At 37.7% G+C, this 19169-nt stretch overlaps 1 protein-coding gene across 6 annotated transcripts in view; it reads left to right on the forward strand.

The window, feature by feature from the left end:
* The window catches only part of DHX57 (DExH-box helicase 57), a 56887-nt gene that overhangs the window by 14811 nt on the left and 22907 nt on the right, over positions 1 to 19169 (forward strand). For 4 of the 6 annotated variants that reach the window (XM_060169184.1, XM_060169186.1, XM_060169182.1 and 1 more), the window contains 9 exons: positions 938 to 1123; positions 1417 to 2255; positions 3954 to 4198; positions 5984 to 6105; positions 7409 to 7604; positions 8149 to 8273; positions 12795 to 12928; positions 13845 to 13899; positions 15575 to 15780. In XM_060169184.1, the coding sequence (XP_060025167.1) occupies positions 938 to 1123; positions 1417 to 2255; positions 3954 to 4198; positions 5984 to 6105; positions 7409 to 7604; positions 8149 to 8273; positions 12795 to 12928; positions 13845 to 13899; positions 15575 to 15780 (2108 nt within the window). The remainder of the gene's footprint in view (positions 1 to 937; positions 1124 to 1416; positions 2256 to 3953; positions 4199 to 5983; positions 6106 to 7408; positions 7605 to 8148; positions 8274 to 12794; positions 12929 to 13844; positions 13900 to 15574; positions 15781 to 19169) is intronic. The other 2 variants (XM_060169183.1, XM_060169185.1) reach the window with 2 other exon arrangements.

Consider the following 19169-nt stretch of genomic DNA (forward strand, 5'->3'; position numbering starts at 1 on the left):
TCTTTGGAATACTGTATCAGTACTGATCCTGTAGTGGCTGTATAACTAGTTGAAAGTGAGCCAAGAGAAATACAAGAATAATTATTCAGCAACAGTTTTAGAGTGAGTTTGTTTTGCAATATCTGTGAGCAATGGTACAGATTGCCTTTTCATCTTTACTTTTTCTAGGACAGTGCTAATAAGGATTCAGTAGTTGCTTTAATGATAACCTTTCAAGTAAAACCTTGTAGTGAACAAGTAGAAGCATTGTTCTAGGAGCAAATATTGAGTTGATCAGATGAAGTCTTATGATTACACTTCTCATGACCATCTGCCTAAGAGAAAGATTGTTTTAGACTTTTGGCTGTTTTGCTTTGTGATTTCAGTTGCAGAGGTTAATCCTTTCCGTTTGCCAGAATTAATGAACGGTCAGTCATGAACAGCTCAATTTCCATCCTATCTACAAATTGCATATCTGTCTTAAATTTAGGAAAGGTGGTTATGCAGCAAAGCAAAAAAAAAATAGCGATGGTTTTTATAAATGAGAAGAGAGAGAGGATAGCCAAGGCTTCTGTAGTTAAGAACACAGATTCTGGGTCAGACTACCTTGGTTAAAATCTCTAGTCGCTCTTTACTTTATAACCTTTGGCAGTTACTAATCTTCTCTTAAATTTTAGTTGATCATCTGAAAAAAAAAATAGAGATTCCAATCTGGCTGGGTTATTGGGAAGATTTTCAAAGAGATAGTACATATAAAACATTTAACGTAGTACCTGGCAGGTAATAAATTCTGTTACTTGCCGAGATATAAATTAATAGGTCAATAAAAATAAATCAGTGACTGAATAGTGGTCAGGATTCTCTGTCCTTTGGTTCCTTGAATTAAATTCTTAGACTCTTACTAAATTTTTCTTTGAGGTAAGTAGAAGTTAATATATGAAAATGTTACTTTTGCCAGAAGAGGTGTTTCTGGGGAGGAAGAAGATGATGAGCCTGATTATGATGATGAGCAGTACTGGTCAGCTGGACGAGAAGCTTCCCTTGTTCCCGACTCAGATCCTTTGGAATGTGCTGGTTCAGGCCTGGTGGAGCCTCATCATCCGGAAATTACAGTCTCAACATTTGCAGTGCAAAAACTTTCCAGGTTTGCTTTCATCATTTATGGGAAAATTGAAGGAAACTGAAAGTGTATTATAAACGCACCTACCACTCCTCGAATACTTTCGTGTGTGTGCGTTCCAGTGGTACCTGATACGCCCAGTATCCTCTCTTTTAGGATAGGGAGATGAAGGAGGCGTTAGTATTATCAGGTACACTTTTCCAAGACACACACCCTGCCTATGTATAGTTGTGCCTTCCCATATATGCATTTAAATGAATTTCTCTTTTGAGGTTTGATATTACTCAGTCGTTTTTGTCATGCTTCTCACTTGGCAGGTATGGTTTCAACACCGAGCACTGTCAGGTAGCCCTGAGAATTTGCAATGGAGACATGGGGGCATCACTGGAACATCTGCTCACCCAGTGTTTTTCAGAGACATTTGGAGAGAGGATGAAGGTCTCTGAGGCCGTTGCGCGTATAAGCTTGGATGAGTGTGTGGAGCAGCGACAGGAAGAGGCCTTTGCTCTCAAGTCAATCTGTGGAGAAAAATTTATAGAAAGAATTCAGAACAGAGTCTGGACCATTGGATTAGAACTGGGGTATTTGACGAGTAAATTCTGCAAATCCAAGCAAAAGGAAAGTACCAAAAATATACAGGAGACGTCACTTGAAATCTGTAAATTTTACCTCAAAGGAAGTTGCAAATTTGGATCAAAGTGCAAATTCAAACACGAAGTGTCCCCAAATCAAATTGTTGGAAGAGCAGAAAGAAGTGTAGATGATTCTCATCTAAATGCTGACGAAGATGCATCTTTTTTATACGAACTTGAAATTCGATTTTCTAAAGACCACAAATACCCCTACCAAGCTCCCCTTGTGGCATTTTATTCCACCAATGAGAATCTACCTCTGGCTTGTCGTTTACATATTTCTGAGTTCCTTTATGGCAAGGCCTTGACATTTGCAGAAACTTCAGAACCTGTTGTATATTCTTTGATAACCCTTTTAGAGGAAGAATCAGAAATAACCAAGTTACTAACATATACCCATCACAAGTACAGTGTCCCTCCTGTGAACTTTCTGCCAGTATCCTCTGGGACCAGAATAAATAATCCTGTCTGTCGTAAACCAGTGATTCCAAGTAATTCGTTTCTTTCAAATCAAATTCCAGAAGGTATGTAAGTCATTGATGTGGTGTTGTGGAGGCGGGATTTGGAATGATGGATTACAGCAATCAGAGGCTCTGAGGGCTGGTGTAGGATCTCCCCTGAGCTATGACCTGACTTTACTTGTAAGGCCTAATTCTGTCACTGTGTTCTGGCTCCCTGAATTGAAAGTTTGTAGTGATGTATAAGTTTATTCTAGCAGTCGAGGGCTGGAAGAACCTTAAAGCATCCTTCCAGAAAAGTCTGTTTCGTGTAATCCATTTGGTTTCCTGTGATTACTTCTGTTATTGTATATAGGATTACTTTAAAATGAGTTTTTAGAGATACTTCTCTTTCTATACCACCATCCATCCCCTCCTGCTTTTAGTATGCTAGACCCCCAAAAGTCATTAGGGGATGTCTCTCTTTATGGGTCCCTAAATCCTCAAATAGAGAAATGTTTGTACGAGCCTCTGGCTTCCTCCAGATCCGAGTGTGCCATGCAGAGTCTTACATCACAAGTAACCCCCCTTTCAGAGTTCACCGTAGGATCTCTCTTATTTTTTGCCACCTCTCTTTCAGAGCAGCAAGTTTTATTATTTCCCAGGAGTTCCTAGGTAAATGTCAACAGGTAGAGAACAGTGAAACTGCACCGAGATGCGGATGCCGGACAGCTGGCTAGGTTCCCTCACTGGCCCCTTGACTCGCTCCCGACCTGCCGCGAGTTCTAGCACTCAGATGTATTCCTCAAGAAATGACAAACTGTGTGTCGTGAACTTTTTTTTTAAGATAACAGCTTTATTAAGATATAATTTACACACCATAAAATTTACTCTCTTGAAGTGTACAATTCAGTGATTTTTAGTATATTAACAGAGTTGTGCAACCATGACCACTGTCTAACTCTGGAACGTTTTCATCACCCCAGAAAGAAACTCTGTACCTGTTAGCAAGTCACTCCTCATTTCTCCCTTCCCCCAACCCCTAACAACCATGAGTCTATATTCTGTCTCTGTGGATTTGCCTATTCTGGACATTTCATGGAGATGGAATCATATAGTAAATATGTGGCTTTTTGTGGTTGGCTTCTTTCACTTAGCATGATATTTTCAAGGTTCATCCATGTTGTAGCATGTATCAGTACTTCATTCCTTTTTATTACTGAATACTATTCCATTATATGGACATACCGCATTTCATTTATTGATTCATCATATGATAGACATTTGGGTTATTTTGTGTCATGGAATTGTAGGTACACTTGCAAATATTTGAAACTTTCAGTTAATTTCTGAATGTACAGAGTCTACTGGATTAACAAGGCAGGGCATGATTTTGTTTTTTGTTTTTTGTTTGTGGTACGCGGGCCTCTCACTGTTGTGGCCTCTTCCGTTGCGGAGCACAGGCTCCGGACGCACAGGCTCAGCGGCCATGGCTCATGGGCCCAGCCGCTCCGCGGCATGTGGGATCTTCCCAGACCGGGGCACAAACCTGTGTCCCCTGCATCGGCAGGCGGACTCTCAACCACTGTGCCACCAGGGAAGCCCTTTTCTTTGTTTTTAATTTGATTTAACCAGAGCCACTGACACTTGATTAAAGTTTATTTGGAGATGCATTTTAAGTTCTTTAGCAGTAGAAGTAGTAGTGTGGAAATGAATGAACTTGTTTTATTCAAGCTTTAACTTTTTCTCCATTTTATGATTTTGTTGTTGTTGTTACTTTGTTAGATAGTGACTTTTCCCTGCTAAAGAAAGGGCTCCATATCGAAAATGTTTCCTTTTATCCCCTTCAAGTTGAAAAGGAATCAGAGCCTGAGGAGGAGACAGATGAGGATGAAGGTCCTGCACCAGTTATGGTGGAGAATGAAAGCTATGTCAACCTTAAGAAAAAGATTTCCAAAAGATATGACTGGCAGGCAAAATCAGTACATGCTGAGAATGTCAAAATCTGCAAGCAGTTCCGAATAAAACAGGTAGGGTATTCTGAGAGAACGGCTAGCATTGCCTCCCTAATGTATGGATGAAGGGATTGGGAATTAGGAAGCTTTGGCTACTCTCCGTAGTATACTTTCAGCTCTCTTTTACTCTGATTGGGCAAAGTTTCTGCATGCCATAGCAAACTTGGGTGCATGTTCCAGATAGTTTTGGAAAATCCAATGGCTGATGAAAATGAAACACATATATACCAAATATTCTGAGAATCATGTGGCTTTGTTACTATGATAGAAATCTGATAAGTGAAAGGAAAAGTAGTACTGTGATTTACATTAGAAATAACAGTATAGAAAAGGAGAAGGAGAAGGAGGGACTCTTACCCCATTTCAAAGGCTCACAGGATAAATAATTTGCCCAAGGTCACATAGCTGGTAAGTGGCAACACAGGGTTTCAAGCTAATTCTCTCTGTTTTCAAAGTCCATGTTGTTTTTACCCCATTCAGGGGTAAAAATAAGATTATTTTAAAAGAACTCATAAGTGAAGTATTAGGGCAGAGTTGGATGGAGGATAAAGACGAGTTGCTTAACCAGTTTGGGGATTAGATTAGATGCTATCTAAGGCCCTTCCGATTCTAAAGTTCTGTGATTCTGATTTTTGACAGAGTATATATAACACTAGTACATATATACCGCAACACCCATAGAATGTCAAATTGACTAGAAAATCACACCATAAATAATAAGATGGTGGAAATAAAAAATTACACATTCAGTTTGAACAGTGTGTTTAGAGGTGATAAAATTACATGCAGAAAATGTGTATGTTAATATAAATGTTAGTATAAATTTCTTACATTAGTCAAAAATATATCCACAGTTTTAACCTACAGTACAATGTTTATAGCATTGGCCATTAGATGTCAAACTGAGTTACATAGATGTGGTGATTGGCCAAAAAGAACCCTTTAAATGAGGGAGTATTCAGAAACAAAACAAAACAAAACAAAAAAGATGAGGGCATGTCAGAAGGACGCAGGAATCAACCTGGAAAATCTCCCAATAGCCAAAATGAAATAATGAGAGCAACAAAATAAATTGGATTATATCGTAGGTATTGGATGTACAGTATTGGATTATAAGCCAGGAATTAAAAAAAAAGAAATCTATAAATCCATACCAGTTTATTTTTATTTATTTATTCTCGACAGATAAAAATTGTATATATTTAAGATGTTAAAAAAAAAAAAGAACCAGTTAGTGAGTTCTGTTACCGTTAGTGATTTTGGTAAAAATCTGATACTGTGTAGAACTATGCTGTCTTGTATGGTAGCCCCTAGCCATGGGTAGCTATTTAAAGTTAAATTTATTAAAATTAAATAAAATAAAACATTCAGGTCCTCGACAGCACTGATCACAGTTCAGGTGCTCAACAATCGCATGTAGCCAGAGGTTGCTATGTTGGACCGCGCAAACAGAACATTTCCATCAGCACGGAAAGTTCTGTTGAACAGTGCTAGTATAGAGACTTACAGAAAGAGCTGGATAGGTGCTAAGAGGGGTTATTTCTCTTATAAGATCCTTCAGTTCATTCAGATGTAGGAAAGCCACACAGATCCCACAGCTTATTCTGGCTGATTCTCGGAACAGCCTTCTGACTAAAGTCACCAGCATCCAACCCCCAACACATCTGCACTTTCTGTCTCTAAACAAATTGGTGAAGAAAGAGCAGAAAGGGGAGGTCTAACTATGGGATTCCACATTCAGAGCTTTGTGAAAGGTGATTGAAAGTAACCAAATTGATGTCTTATCTTTTATTTTATTAGGCCTCCAGACAGTTCCAGTCAATTCTGCAAGAAAGACAATTACTCCCTGCTTGGGAAGAAAGAGAAAACATTCTTAAACTGTTGAGCAAGCACCAAGTGCTTGTTATAAGTGGTATGACTGGGTAAGAATGTGATTTATTTCTAATTCAGCTTTCATCTATAGATACGGTGTGTGCCCTGGTTACCACCACCAGTTCTACTTTGAAAAAAAAAAAAACAGTTGCTGGTGTTATTTGTGCTTTTTCCTGTTAAATATTGAATAATATTTCACAGAGGCAAATAATGTGGCAACTGTAGCCTATAGAGCCAAATTACAAAAAAAGAAACAAAACTCAGAAATTTAGGATTTTTAAAAAGTTTTATTTATTTAATTTATATTTATTTTTGGCAGTGTTGGGTCTTCGTTTCTGTGCGAGGGCTTTCTCCAGCTGCAGTGAGCGGGGGCCACTCTTCATCGCGGTGCACGGGCCTCTCACTGTCGTGGCCTCTCCCATTGCGGAGCACAGGCTCCAGACGTGCAGGCTCAGTAGTTGTGGCTCACGGGCCCAGCCGCTCTGCGGCATGTGGGATCTTCCCGGACCGGGGCACGAACCCATGTCCCCTGCATTGGCAGGCGGATTCTTAACCACTGCACCACCAGGGAAGCCCAGAAATTTGGGAATTTATAGATATTGTATACCTCTGCCTTAAGACAATTTTAAGGCAAAAGGCCTAGCTGAAGGCTTTTAACAAGGCCCATTTTAAAATGTTAAGGACAGTTCCAGAACATTTAGCTTGAAACTTCAGAAATGAATTTTCTAAATTTATTCTTATTTCCTTAAAGCTTTTGTTTAAGAACAACTTAGGGTACATTATTTTTCCTGTTCCACACTCTCCGTATGTTATCCAAACCTACTTGGCAGGGACAAGTTGCAGGCTTAATCTAGTTCTGTATTCAAGGGTCTTCAATTTAAGAATTACATTTGTGCCCAGACTCACAGATATAGTAGTAACTTCGTATCTTCCAGTTTCTTATCTTTTAAACCTCGGTCAGTACTTTGGTATAGCCAAAGCAATACCACACCAATGGGAAAAATATAAAGTATTTTAATAATCATAAGATAATATTCCTGTTTCTTTAGGATTCACATGTAGAGTTCACATTCCTGAAGGCATTTATAGAGCTTAACCTAATGTTTATTCAGTAGTCCCAGTTTTACAAATAATAGTGAACTATTATTTGATTGCCCTGTTAACCTAAGTGCAAATTCCTAGGAGTTACCAGCTATAGGTAATAAGTCAGTAGGTAGGTTTAGAAGGTAGATGAAGCTGAACAACTTTTATTCTAATTAGCTTCTTACTTTCCTCATTGGATATGATTGCTTCTTTAGTTAACTAGAGCACTTGAAAATTCTTATTTTAGGACTTATTTGTTTTGACATACAGATGTGGGAAAACCACACAGATTCCACAGTTTATTCTGGATGATTCTCTGAACGGACCACCTGAGAAGGTGGCTAACATCATCTGTACCCAACCCCGACGAATCTCTGCGATCTCTGTCGCCGAACGTGTTGCTAAAGAAAGAGCAGAGAGAGTGGGTCTGACTGTGGGATACCAGATCCGGTTAGAAAGTGTCAAGGTTTGTATGCTTTTCTTATTTCCTGATGACAGAAATTTACAATTTTCAAGTATGAAGAGCCCTTGGGGTCTGAAGATTCTGGGCAAGTTGGAATATATACTTCAATAGGGCTGAAGTCCTTTTAGAAATATTTTGGTTTAAACTCTTTTTGGGGTGTACTTAATTTCCTCTGTAAAGACCTTCTATTCTTTATTGGCAAAAGTGATCTAGTAGGTGCTGCTTTGTTCCTAAACTGGGACTTAATCCATTTAACCAAATATGGAATGAACAAATTCAGAATTGATTTCATCACTCACTGTTATTTTTATGTTTTATAATAATTTTTGAATGCTTTCTATGAGTCTTAAAAGTTTGATGTAAAGTAGAAAAGCTTTTGTTGTTGCCAGCAAGAAACTATGCATTTAGTTTCTTGGTTTATATTAAAATAGAACTGCTGGTGTTTTCAGTATTCTTTATCCCTATCCATTAAAAATGGCTTTGCCAGGAAAGTGTTTCCTTTTTTCAGAAAGTTCATTAAAGCTTTCTATGCCCTTTTACGTGTAAGTCCTCAGCCACCAGACTGTTATACTGCACCACAGGAGTGCTGCTAAGAAGGCTAGAGGGGGACACAGCCCTACAAGGAATCACCCATATCATTGTTGATGAAGTCCATGAGAGGACAGAAGAAAGGTAAGGCAAAGATTTTACAGATGAATACCCACACACGTCAAATGAAGACATGGCTGAAAGGATTTTATTCTGCTTCCAGTTAAGTTCCTTAATGCTAGTAATGGTAATTGCCATAGGGAAGGCTTAAGTTAGAGAAGAGGAACTGCCTTCCTGGTCTCCAGGGTCTGTGACACGAAAAATGCTAGGAGAGCACATGTTCATCACTGGAAGAGTCATCCTATTAGATGGACATCGTCTAATAAGAGGCACCATGCTGAGCTGGGTGCTGTACTTAGCAGGAATATCAGATGTAATGCATGCTATAGCTGATGGATTGGTCAATATGTGCTTCCTTCTTTGTGCATTTGGTCAGTCATTCAGTCCTGACATTCATTCATGTATTTATTGAGCCTGCATTAAGTGCCAAGTGGCCTATTAATTGCTGGGGATACTGTAGTGAACAAACATATATGTTTCCCCTTTATGTCTTATCGTCTGGTAGGAAAAACAAATAATGAATAGGTAAATAAACAAGTAAGTAAATAACTACAAATTGGAATAAGTACCATAAAGGAATAAACAGGATGCTGTGTTTGGGGAGAGAGAGCCACGAGATAATCAGAAATTATACCTCTGAAGAGATTACATTTAAATTAAAAACAGAAGTATGAAAAGGAGTCTCATGAGATATATGAGGGCAAGGTCAGCATTTGCAAGGACTCTGCAGTGGTAAAGGGCTTCATGAGTCCAAAAACTGGAGGAAGGCCAGTGTGCAGCTGGTATGTAGTGAATGAGGGGAAAAGTGACAGCTAAAAAAAGCAGGAGACTATGCACCATTAATAATAAAGCATTTGGATTTTACTTTAATGGAATTAGAAGTCATTAAAGGGTCAAGGTATAAAATCAAAATTCTCAATATTTTAAAATGAAGGGCCAGATAAATAGATGGCATTGATCATAGTTTGTCGTGTAGATCATGCTCTAAAGTAGTAAAGAAGTAGTGGGAAAAAGAGAGATGATCCTGTGCAAATCATGAGGCTTTCCCAAAAAGGACTATATTGTTATTAATATCTTGAGAAGAAGAAAGTCTAAGTAAAGTTGATGCGCTGACAGAGAAGCAGAAAATAGATCATAGCAAAACTAAAAAAAAAGAAACAAACATGAAAAGAGGTCCCAGCTATTGCTGATAAAATGTTTTTAAAAAATGAACGGGGAAGACATGTAAACAGAAGACTATTTGTTAGAAGAAATAAATACACTAATATAGAAGTAATTAAGAAATATAAAGAAATTTGAAACTAAAGAAAAAGATTTTTATATAAAAAGAATATATCAGGGAATTTCATGGTGGTCCAGTGGTTAATACTCAGCACTTTCACTGCTGGGGCCCTGGACTTGATCCCCGGTCAGGGAACTTAGATCCTGCAAGCAAGCGGCGTGATGTGGCAAAAAAATTTTAAAAAGAATAAAAAGAATAGATCAAAATAAAAGGAAATATTTCCTAGAACAAGACAATAATAAATTTTAAATAGCTATGTAGAAAACACTGAAAGTCTTTGAGGGGCAAATAATGTTTTTTTTTGTTGTCGTTGTTTTTTTTTTTTTTTTTTTTTGCAGTACGCGGGCCTCTCACTGCTGTGGCCTCTCCCGCTGCGGAGCACAGGCTCCGGACGCGCAGGCCCAGCGGCCATGGCTCACGGGCCCAGCCGCTCCGTGGCATGTGGGATCCTCCCGGACCGGGGCACGAACCCGTGTCCCCTGCATCGGCAGGCAGACTCTCAACCACTGCGCCACCAGGGAAGCCCGCAAATAATCTTTAAGTAGAGACTCCAGAAAACAGTGGGGAAAAAAATAAATGGTAAATAATGTCACTTTGCACCTAAATGTTGAAATGATCATTTGAAATAATTTATTTTAACAGAATCACTGAACAACCTAAAAGAGGGAATCAAATAAAACATTCAGCCAAACTAATAATATTTAAATGATTGTATTATAAAAATAAAATTTTAATTTTAGGGGAAATTATATCCAATGTAATTTTGAACATAAAGAGTAGCTTTGGGTTTCATAACATTTATACTTCCACAAACTCAGTGAAACTGGAAGATAGCACTGGATCTGGTTCCTGGCTGCAATGATGTTCTCAAAAAGAGATTTTTATAAAACCTAATGACCTATAGAATATCAACAGTTAAAGTATTTTCACATCCGAATAAAGATAAATTACACACTGGAGAAGGGAGATTTGAGCATTTACAAATACCAGTCTTTGGGAATGGAGTACACAAATTATAAGAAAAAGTAGGGGAATATTTGCTAGCTCTGACTGAAAGAGGCAGAAAATAGGGGGTGGTGGTGTGATGAATTGGGAGATTGGGATTGACATATATACACTAATATGTATAAGATGGATAACTAATAAGAACTTGCTGTATAAAAGATAAATAAAATTTAAAAATTAAAAAAAGAAAGTAAAATCTAGGAACCAAGATCAGTTAAAAAATAAGTAAGATAAAAGGTTGAATATAGAAAATTTAGTTATATTTGTTTAAAATTTTTAATACATTTTCTGATCATAGAGATAATGACATTATTCTAACACATTTAGGCAATATTAAATGTCAAGAAGAAGAATTTCTGTCCCTTATAGAATTGCTAATTACATGTTAACAATTTGTTCTGTTTTCTTCTGGGAGTATATTGGGAGTTAGCAGAGAGATGTATCTCCACAAACACTATTGGGATTATATACTGTTGTGTGCTGCATGTGGTCTAATAGTTAATATGAGAGCATGAACTACCTTTGAAATTATTGCTAATAATTGCATGAGGAAATTCTAACATGTGGATGTACCATAAGTTACTTAACCATTTACCTATTGTTATATTATTTTCCTTTTCCCTAAAAAAGAAAAAGAATAGTCATAAATGTAATTAAATTAGCTCATTAAAGAAAACTAAGTAGTTCAAAAATACACTCATTAAAAATTCAAACAAGGGCTTCCCTGGTGGCGCAGTGGTTGAGAGTTCGCCTGCCGATGCAGGGGACACGGGTTCGTGCCCCGGTCTAGGAAGATCCCACAGGCCGCGGAGCGGCTGGGCCAGTGAGCCATGGCCGCTGAGCCTGTGCATCTGGAGGCTGTGCTCCGCAACGGGAGATGCCACAACAGTGAGAGGCCCGTGTACCGCCAAAAAAAAAAAAATTCAAACAACACAGATAAAGTGAAAGTCCCCTGTAACACTCCCAAACCATTCCCAGTCCCTGCCCCAGAGATAACTACGGTGATCAGATTGGTGATATGTCCTACTGTACATTGACATATATGCTTGCTTTATCAGAAATAGGTACTTTTATTTCCAGAACTTTTTTTCTAATACAAATTATATATTCATTTAGTAAATCAACAAACATTTATTGAGCACCTACTATATCCCAGGCAGTGCTCCAGGTACTGAGTAGTATCTTGTAGAACAAAATAACCAAAATCCCCATCCTCATAGAGCTTATATTCTAGTGAGAGAGCCCAACAATAAGCAAGATAAAGAAGTAAAATATAAAGTATGTTTGTTAAGTGCTAAGAAGAGAAAGGGTAATATGAAATGCAAGGGAGGGGAACATTTGAAATTTTAAACATGGTGGCCAGGGAAGGCCTAGCTGCAAAGGTACATTTTGAGTAAAGACTCAAAGTGAGTGAGTGAGCTACCTCTTGAATGTCTGGGAGAAGCCCTTTCTAGGCACATTAATAACATGTGCAAGGGACCTGGGGTCCATGTCTCAAAGACAGCAAGGAGGACAGTGTGGCTGGATGGAGCCAAGTGATGAAGGGGGAGAGCGACAGGAAATGAGCAGTGAGGGTACAGATCATGTCACATAGGGCCTCGTTAGTGAGGACTTTGATAAGAAGTCGTTGAAGGATTTTGAGCAGAAGAGTGGCACAATCAGATTTACATTGGCACAGAATTATTGGTCTACCGTACTGAGAATAGATTTTAGAGGGGCAAGGGCTGAAACAGGGAGGCCAGTTAGGACATTGCTGTTCTGCGGTACATATTGTTCTACAACTTGGGTTTTTTTCACTAACAATATCTCTTAGAGATGTTTTCATGTCTGTATCTAGAGCTCTACTTTATTCCTTTTATCTGCCTCATGTTATTCCTTAGAATGGATGATATTGTCATAAGTAACCATTTCTTGGTTGATAGACATTTTGGTAGTTTCCACTGATTTACAAACAATGCTATAATGAAAATCGTTGTATATACCTCTTTATCTACATGTAGATATCAAGAAGTGGAATTATCAAATGCAATGATGAATGCTGTTGGTATTTTGATTGGCACTACACTGAATTTAGTTTATTTGGTGGGAAATTGATATCTTTACAACATTAAGTCTTCACATCTAGGAACATGACACATCTTTCTATGAGTTATAAATTTTTTTCACATAAGTCTTACACTTACTTGAAATATGTCAAGTTATTAATTTTCATGTATTAAATTTGTTTGATCCTCAGATGTTTCTTTTATTTCCTTTAGTGACTTCTTACTGCTAGTTTTGAAAGACATTGTGTTGCAGAGACCAACTCTTCAAGTTATTCTGATGAGTGCAACTTTAAACGCTGAGCTCTTTTCAGAATATTTTAATTCCTGCCCAGTTATCACTATACCAGGTGATTAAAATCCATCATTAAATATGTATTGTCCTAATAAGCAAATATAATTATTTTAAAGTTCATTTGAGATATAAATGAATGAGTATTTATATCTTTTTCTAGAAAAGAACTGATTAGTTTATAACAAATAAAATCATAACCATATAATGAAATTATTAAAGAGGTAATGTTATATTCATTTGCTGGGAGATTTCAATTTATATGTGCTTTTAAAAAAGAAGTCTAGGTTATTAGGATTTCTAGCATTCTGTTGTGTTTAACATCAAAATGTGAGTTTATAATGGTAATCTATCATAAAGGGAAAAGTTGTATCTGTGTATAGCATATTTGTTCATTGCTGGATTCTGCTAAACTTCTGGATATTGGTCCACTCTGGGACCAAGTGAAATTGGACAGTCTGTGTCTTCTTTTGGTGCTTTCACAGTCTCATTGTGGGATTAATTTATCACCTTGGGCTTTGGTTTATCATTCTGCAGTTGATTGGTAAAGAACAATTTGGAAACACTGAGTGGTGAATAATTCGTTCTAGTTGTAGAGGATATCGACAGTAGATTTAAAGATGAAATTATATGCTTGATCTAGAATACAATTGTTGACTGTTTAAAGGTCCCCTGCAGGGAAGCAGAGGGGGATACAAAGGTTTAACAGATTTTTTTTAAAAAGAGGTTAAAAAAAGTCTTATTAGCAAATGATCATCTCTCCAACTATGCACTTCTGTTTTATTTACTAACTAGAACCTACTCCTTCCATTTTTATCATGAAAAGCTTTTTCTGAATACTTGTAAGACCACAGAGTAAATAGTACCTTACTGTGCCAGGCTTCGTTTTAAGACAATTTTACATATACAAACAGTTTCAAGATAGTTGAACGGGTATTCTGAGACTTTTCTGTTTTATTTTCTTGTTTTCCTAGGTCGTACATTTCCTGTTGATCAATTTTTTCTGGAAGATGCAATTGCTGTGACAAGGTAAGGAAGATATTAATTAAAGTTTGGTGAAAGTCCTTGAAAACAGAATGACTATTTTACCTCCGTGTGCCTGGATACTAATAAACGGGTTAATTTTTCTTCTAATTTTTCTATTTGAGCATTTTGTTTTCCCCTTTCAGCGAATATTTATTATACAAATTATTTGAATTCAAAGGCAATATTATATATTAAGAGTACTGACTCAGGAATCCCTAATGTAGACTAAGGACCTTGGGTGATAATGATGTATGGATGTCAGTTCATCAGTTTTAACAAATGTACCACTCGGGTTGGGGATATTGCTAATGGGGGAGGCTATGCGTAGGGCAGGGAGCAGGGGGTGTATGGGGAATCTCTGTACCTTCTGCTCAGTATTGCTGTGAACCTAAAACTGCTTTAAAAAGTAAAGTCTGTTTAAAAAATGATGGGGAATTCCCTGGCGGTCCAGTGGTTAGGACTCGGCGATTTTACTGCGGTATACCCTGGGTTCAATCCCTGGTCGGGGAAACTAAGATCCCACAATTTTTGTGGCATGGCCAAAAAAATAAAATAAAGTAAAAATAAATAAAAAATAAAAAATGATGGACCAAATCTATGGAGAATTTAACATGGAAAAAAAAAAAGTACTAATTCTGCAGACAGACTACTAGTATTTAAATCCCTCTACTTACCAACTGTAACACTGGTGAGTAGCTTAATCTCTCTGTGACTTAGTTTCATCATATGTAAAGTGTGCATATTAAAAGTAGCCTCTTCAAGAGTTATGAGAATTAATTAATATTTGGAGTTAATACTTGCAAAGGGCTTAGAACTGTGCCTGGCATATATCAAATGCTTTATATATGTTAGCTATTATTATCATTATTATTCTGCCTTCAAGGAGTTTGCAGTACATATGAGTGTATAAGTTCTGTACCGGATAGAAGGTGGTAATGTCTGTTGGATATCAACAGATTTCTCCCCTCTGAAAGCTCTGCTTCCTCTTCCTACTCTTTGACCTTGAAGATTCCCCAGGGTTTTATCCTTGCACTGTTTCTTGTCACTGTTAAATTCTTGCTTGGCTCTCTAAGACTCATGTGATTTCAGCTGTCACCCCTGTGCTGAGAACTCTCAGATTGGTATCTTCATTCCTGACCTCTGAGCTCCAGAATGGAAACAACTTTGATGTCTGACACCTTAAACTCAACCCAGAAGTTTTTCTTTCTCTTTGCTCCTTCCATTCCTAATAAGCCCCCTCCTAATTCTACGTTATTTAATGATACACTATTCTCAAGCTAAAAACCCTGAAACAGTGGCTCTCAAACTTTAGTGTGCAGTAAGCATACTTGGAGAGCTTATTAAAATTGTTGTTTTGTGGGCCCAATCCCACTTCCATTGAATGTGAATCTCTGGGGAAATCATCTTTCAGCTAGTTTCCCTGTCTTTTTTCTCTCACTTTTCCAAATTCACTGCCTCCAGAATTATCTTAAAACAGAGCCAAAAGCATTCCAGTGTGTTCCCCACCAGCAATAGGGCACGGCAGACAGAATCCTGGACTGGTGGAAGAATAGCACTTGAATTGGGCAGAAGCAGAGCAACATTCTGCTGAATGAGCATGGAAAACAGGTGAATAGTGTCATTCCTCACCAACAGACCCGCATCCACAACCACACATTTCTTTGTCTTCTTTCCTCAGGTATGTGTTGCAGGATGGGAGCCCATATGCGCGCTCCATGAAACAGATGTCAAAGGAGAAGCTCAAGGCGAGGCGCAGCAGAACCGCGTTTGAGGAGGTGGAGGAGGACCTGCGCCTCTCTCTGCACCTCCACGATCCGGATTCCACCAAAGATGCCGTGCCAGATCAACAGTTAGATTTTAAGCAGCTCCTGGCCCGCTATAAAGGTAAGGTGCTTCCTGGGGGGAATATTACAATTATGCCAAAGATAACTAGTTTTTCTCACGCCATGATCCAGAAGAAGAAACGTGGCTGTTGTTTCATAGTTACCTTGTCTTTAGTTCATCAGAACAACCTTAAACTTAGAAAAATAACAGTTCTAATACATATTAGATTAAAATTGTTATTATATTTACCAGTGGGTTTTTTCCTGATTGTAAATGTGTTCATTATAGAAAAATTGGGAGGTAGTAAAATATAAATTATATTCTTGAGTGTTTTGTAACTTTGCATTTTGATATGATTTCGAATTCAGAATTAAAAATTTGCAAGACTACAGTGAACTCTCATATATCCTTTACCCTGATTCACCAGTTATAACATTTTGCTTCATTTGCTTTATTATTTGCTCTGGGTGCATATATATATTTTTTTCCTGAATGTTTTGAGCGTAAATTGCAGATATGATGCTCCTTAACCCGTAATATTTCAGTATGTATTTCCTCAGAACAAGGACATCCTCTTAGATAACAATAGGATATGGGAATTCCCTGGCGGTCCAGGGGTTAGGACTCTGCCGCTTTCACTGCCGGGGCCCGGGTTCAATATCTGCTCGGGGAACTAAGACCCCACAAGCTGCACGGCATGGCCCCAAACAAAAACAAACAATAGGACATGATCAAAATGAAAACATTTAACACTAATACAGTGCTACTGTTTAATCCACAGTCCATATTCTAATTTTGTCAATTATTTCAATAATGTACTTTATTGCTATTTTTTAAGTGGTACAGGACCCAACCGAAGATTACATATTGCATTCAGTCATCATGTGTCTTTAGTTTCTTTCTATCTGGAGAAATTTGCCAGCCTTTATTTTTCTTCTATGATTTACATTTTTAAGGAGTTTGGGCCAATTATTTTGTAGAATGTCCCTCTGTTTGGGTTTATCTAACGTTGCCCCGTGATTAATTTTAGGTAATGCATTTTTGGTTAGAAAACCACAGAAACAATGTTGAGTCCTTCTCAGTGCATCATATCAGGAGGCACATGATGTTGGTTCGTCCCATTATTAGCAGTATTAACTTTGATCTTCTGGTTAAGGTGATGCCTACGTTTCTCCTCTGTGTAGTTACTATTTATTCCCTTTGTAGTTAATTAAGTTAGTTGTGGAGAGAGATTTGAAACTATTTATCCTATAACATCCTCAAAATTTCACCCACTAGTTTTAGCATTTTTCAGTAGGCCTCGAAAATGACATCTTTTTTCAGGGCCCACCCTGTGCTGAGCATTTTTATATATGTTGTTAGGTGCTCCCTCCTCCCATGCCGGACTCCACGCAGCTTTGTTCCTAGATAGTCTTCCATACGTTCAGCTGGGCTGAACCCATAGAAACCCTAAGGTTACTACTTTTGCTTTCTTCCTAAAGCCTAGACAGGTCTCAGCTGCCTTTCCTGCTCTCTTTTCCGTGGACTGCCACCCCAAATCCTCTTGGTCCTTCCAAAAAAAAAAAAAGGTGTTTACCTTTCAAGGAGTAAGAGCCTCCAACCCCTGTTACTGTGCTTCTATAGCAGAAAAGGCAAGTGAGTTTTCCTTTTTCTCCTTCCACCAAAGATGCAGTCCTGCATGGGAAATGGTAATCATAAAGGAATTAGGGCATTAGCCATTTGTTCTGCCGTTTAGGAAGATATACGTGGCTCCCAAACATTTCACTTAATCTTCCCAACATCCTGAGAAGTAAGGTTAAGAACATAGACATGTATCTTACAGACCTGGATTCGACTCCCCAGGCTCTCATAAAACCAGTTATATGCAAGTTTCTCATCCTCTCTATTCCTCAGTTTCCTTACCTATAAAATGCCGTTATTTAGGAGATTAAATAAGAATACAAATCCACAGCATAGTGCCCAGAGCTGGTAAGTGCAGATTTGTGATTCTCATGGAAATGTCTGACTCAAATGTGTTCTTTCTGTACATCATTCCAGCTGACAATTCCCATTTCCTTATTCTATTAAATTAGTTAACAGGAAAATCTCTTTGGTTTCTCTTTTGAAATTCAGAGTTTTCTTTAAGAATTATGACTGGATCTAAGCCACGGTCTTTCTAATGTCAAGCACAGAGATATCAAAGTTCAGAAAGCACCTCTGAGAACTCTTTTCTAAGGATTTGAGGTTGGGAAACCTGGCTCTACCACTAGCTTCTGTATGATGCTGGGCTGATTGATCACTTAGCTTCTCCGAGTCTCCTCTTTCCTATGAAACAAAGACTTTATCTAGTTGATCTCAGTGCTCTCTTTCAGAAAATTAAACAATGTTCCCTAGCTCGATTTTTAAAACTTTTTCTAGTTAAAAAATAATAATAATCTTTTAAAATATATAAATGATTAGTAAAACCTGCCAAAGTATAAAAAAAAATTTTTTTTAATGATTTTCGTTTCCCTTTTTTTCAGTTAGCTGATTCTTTCTCCTTTTTGAAAAGTCTGGCTATTTGGAATCTTGGCAAATAAAAATGATTCCTGCTCTGCCATCCACACCCAACCACACTTTTGCTTGTGTAGCTTATTTCTTCCTTTCTTTCATTTTTTACCAACATAGGGTTCATTCTTCAGAACAACATTGTTTAGCAACTGCTTTTGCCTCTCTTCAAGCTTTTCAGCAAAGCGTAAAAAGCTTCCCTTCCTTCATACCAACTACAGTTATTTTGCTCCAGTTAGACTCTATTTCAGGTGATGGGTCATTAGAAAGAACTAAAAAGAAAAGGCAGCCATCTTCAGAGAATTAGTCTCCCCAGGCATATGCTGTTTGTTTTTAAAAGAGCTGAGGCTTATAGTACAACACAAGGAAGTATGTCTTTTACTAGGCTTCCGATGAATTAGAAGGAGATTGTAGACCCTGAACCTGAGGGTCGATGGGTAGACTTCAGGGGTATTGGTGAAGCCATTAAAATCACATGTATTTTTCAGGGAAGATTCATAACTTTTATGATTTTCCCAAGGAACTTAAAAGTCACTGTTATAAAGTTGCTGCTGTAAAGTCACTGTTGTAAAGTAAAGCTGTGGCCTCTGTGCACTGATTTTCACAGTTACTGTTGCCTGGACTTTTGGCTGATCTGACTCACAAGTTGATTGAATCTGGAAAGGTTTTCTGAAATATATTTGATATATTTATATATCAAATGTATTTGATATATATACAGAGAGAATATACTTATATAATATATAAATATATATAATATATATCTGAAATATATATAAAATATATTTTATATGATAGATAAAAGGGGAAGGAAAGAGAAAAGTTAAAAGTTGCTTCTCTCGGCCTTTCCAGCAGGGGCAGGAGCCTGCTCTTCGGGTCATTGTTCAAGCAAAAAGTGCTTCTAGTGAGCCTGTATTTTCTGA

This window comes from Lagenorhynchus albirostris, chromosome 13 (assembly GCF_949774975.1).
Source record: "Lagenorhynchus albirostris chromosome 13, mLagAlb1.1, whole genome shotgun sequence".
NCBI classification, from domain to species: Eukaryota; Metazoa; Chordata; class Mammalia; order Artiodactyla; family Delphinidae; genus Lagenorhynchus; species Lagenorhynchus albirostris.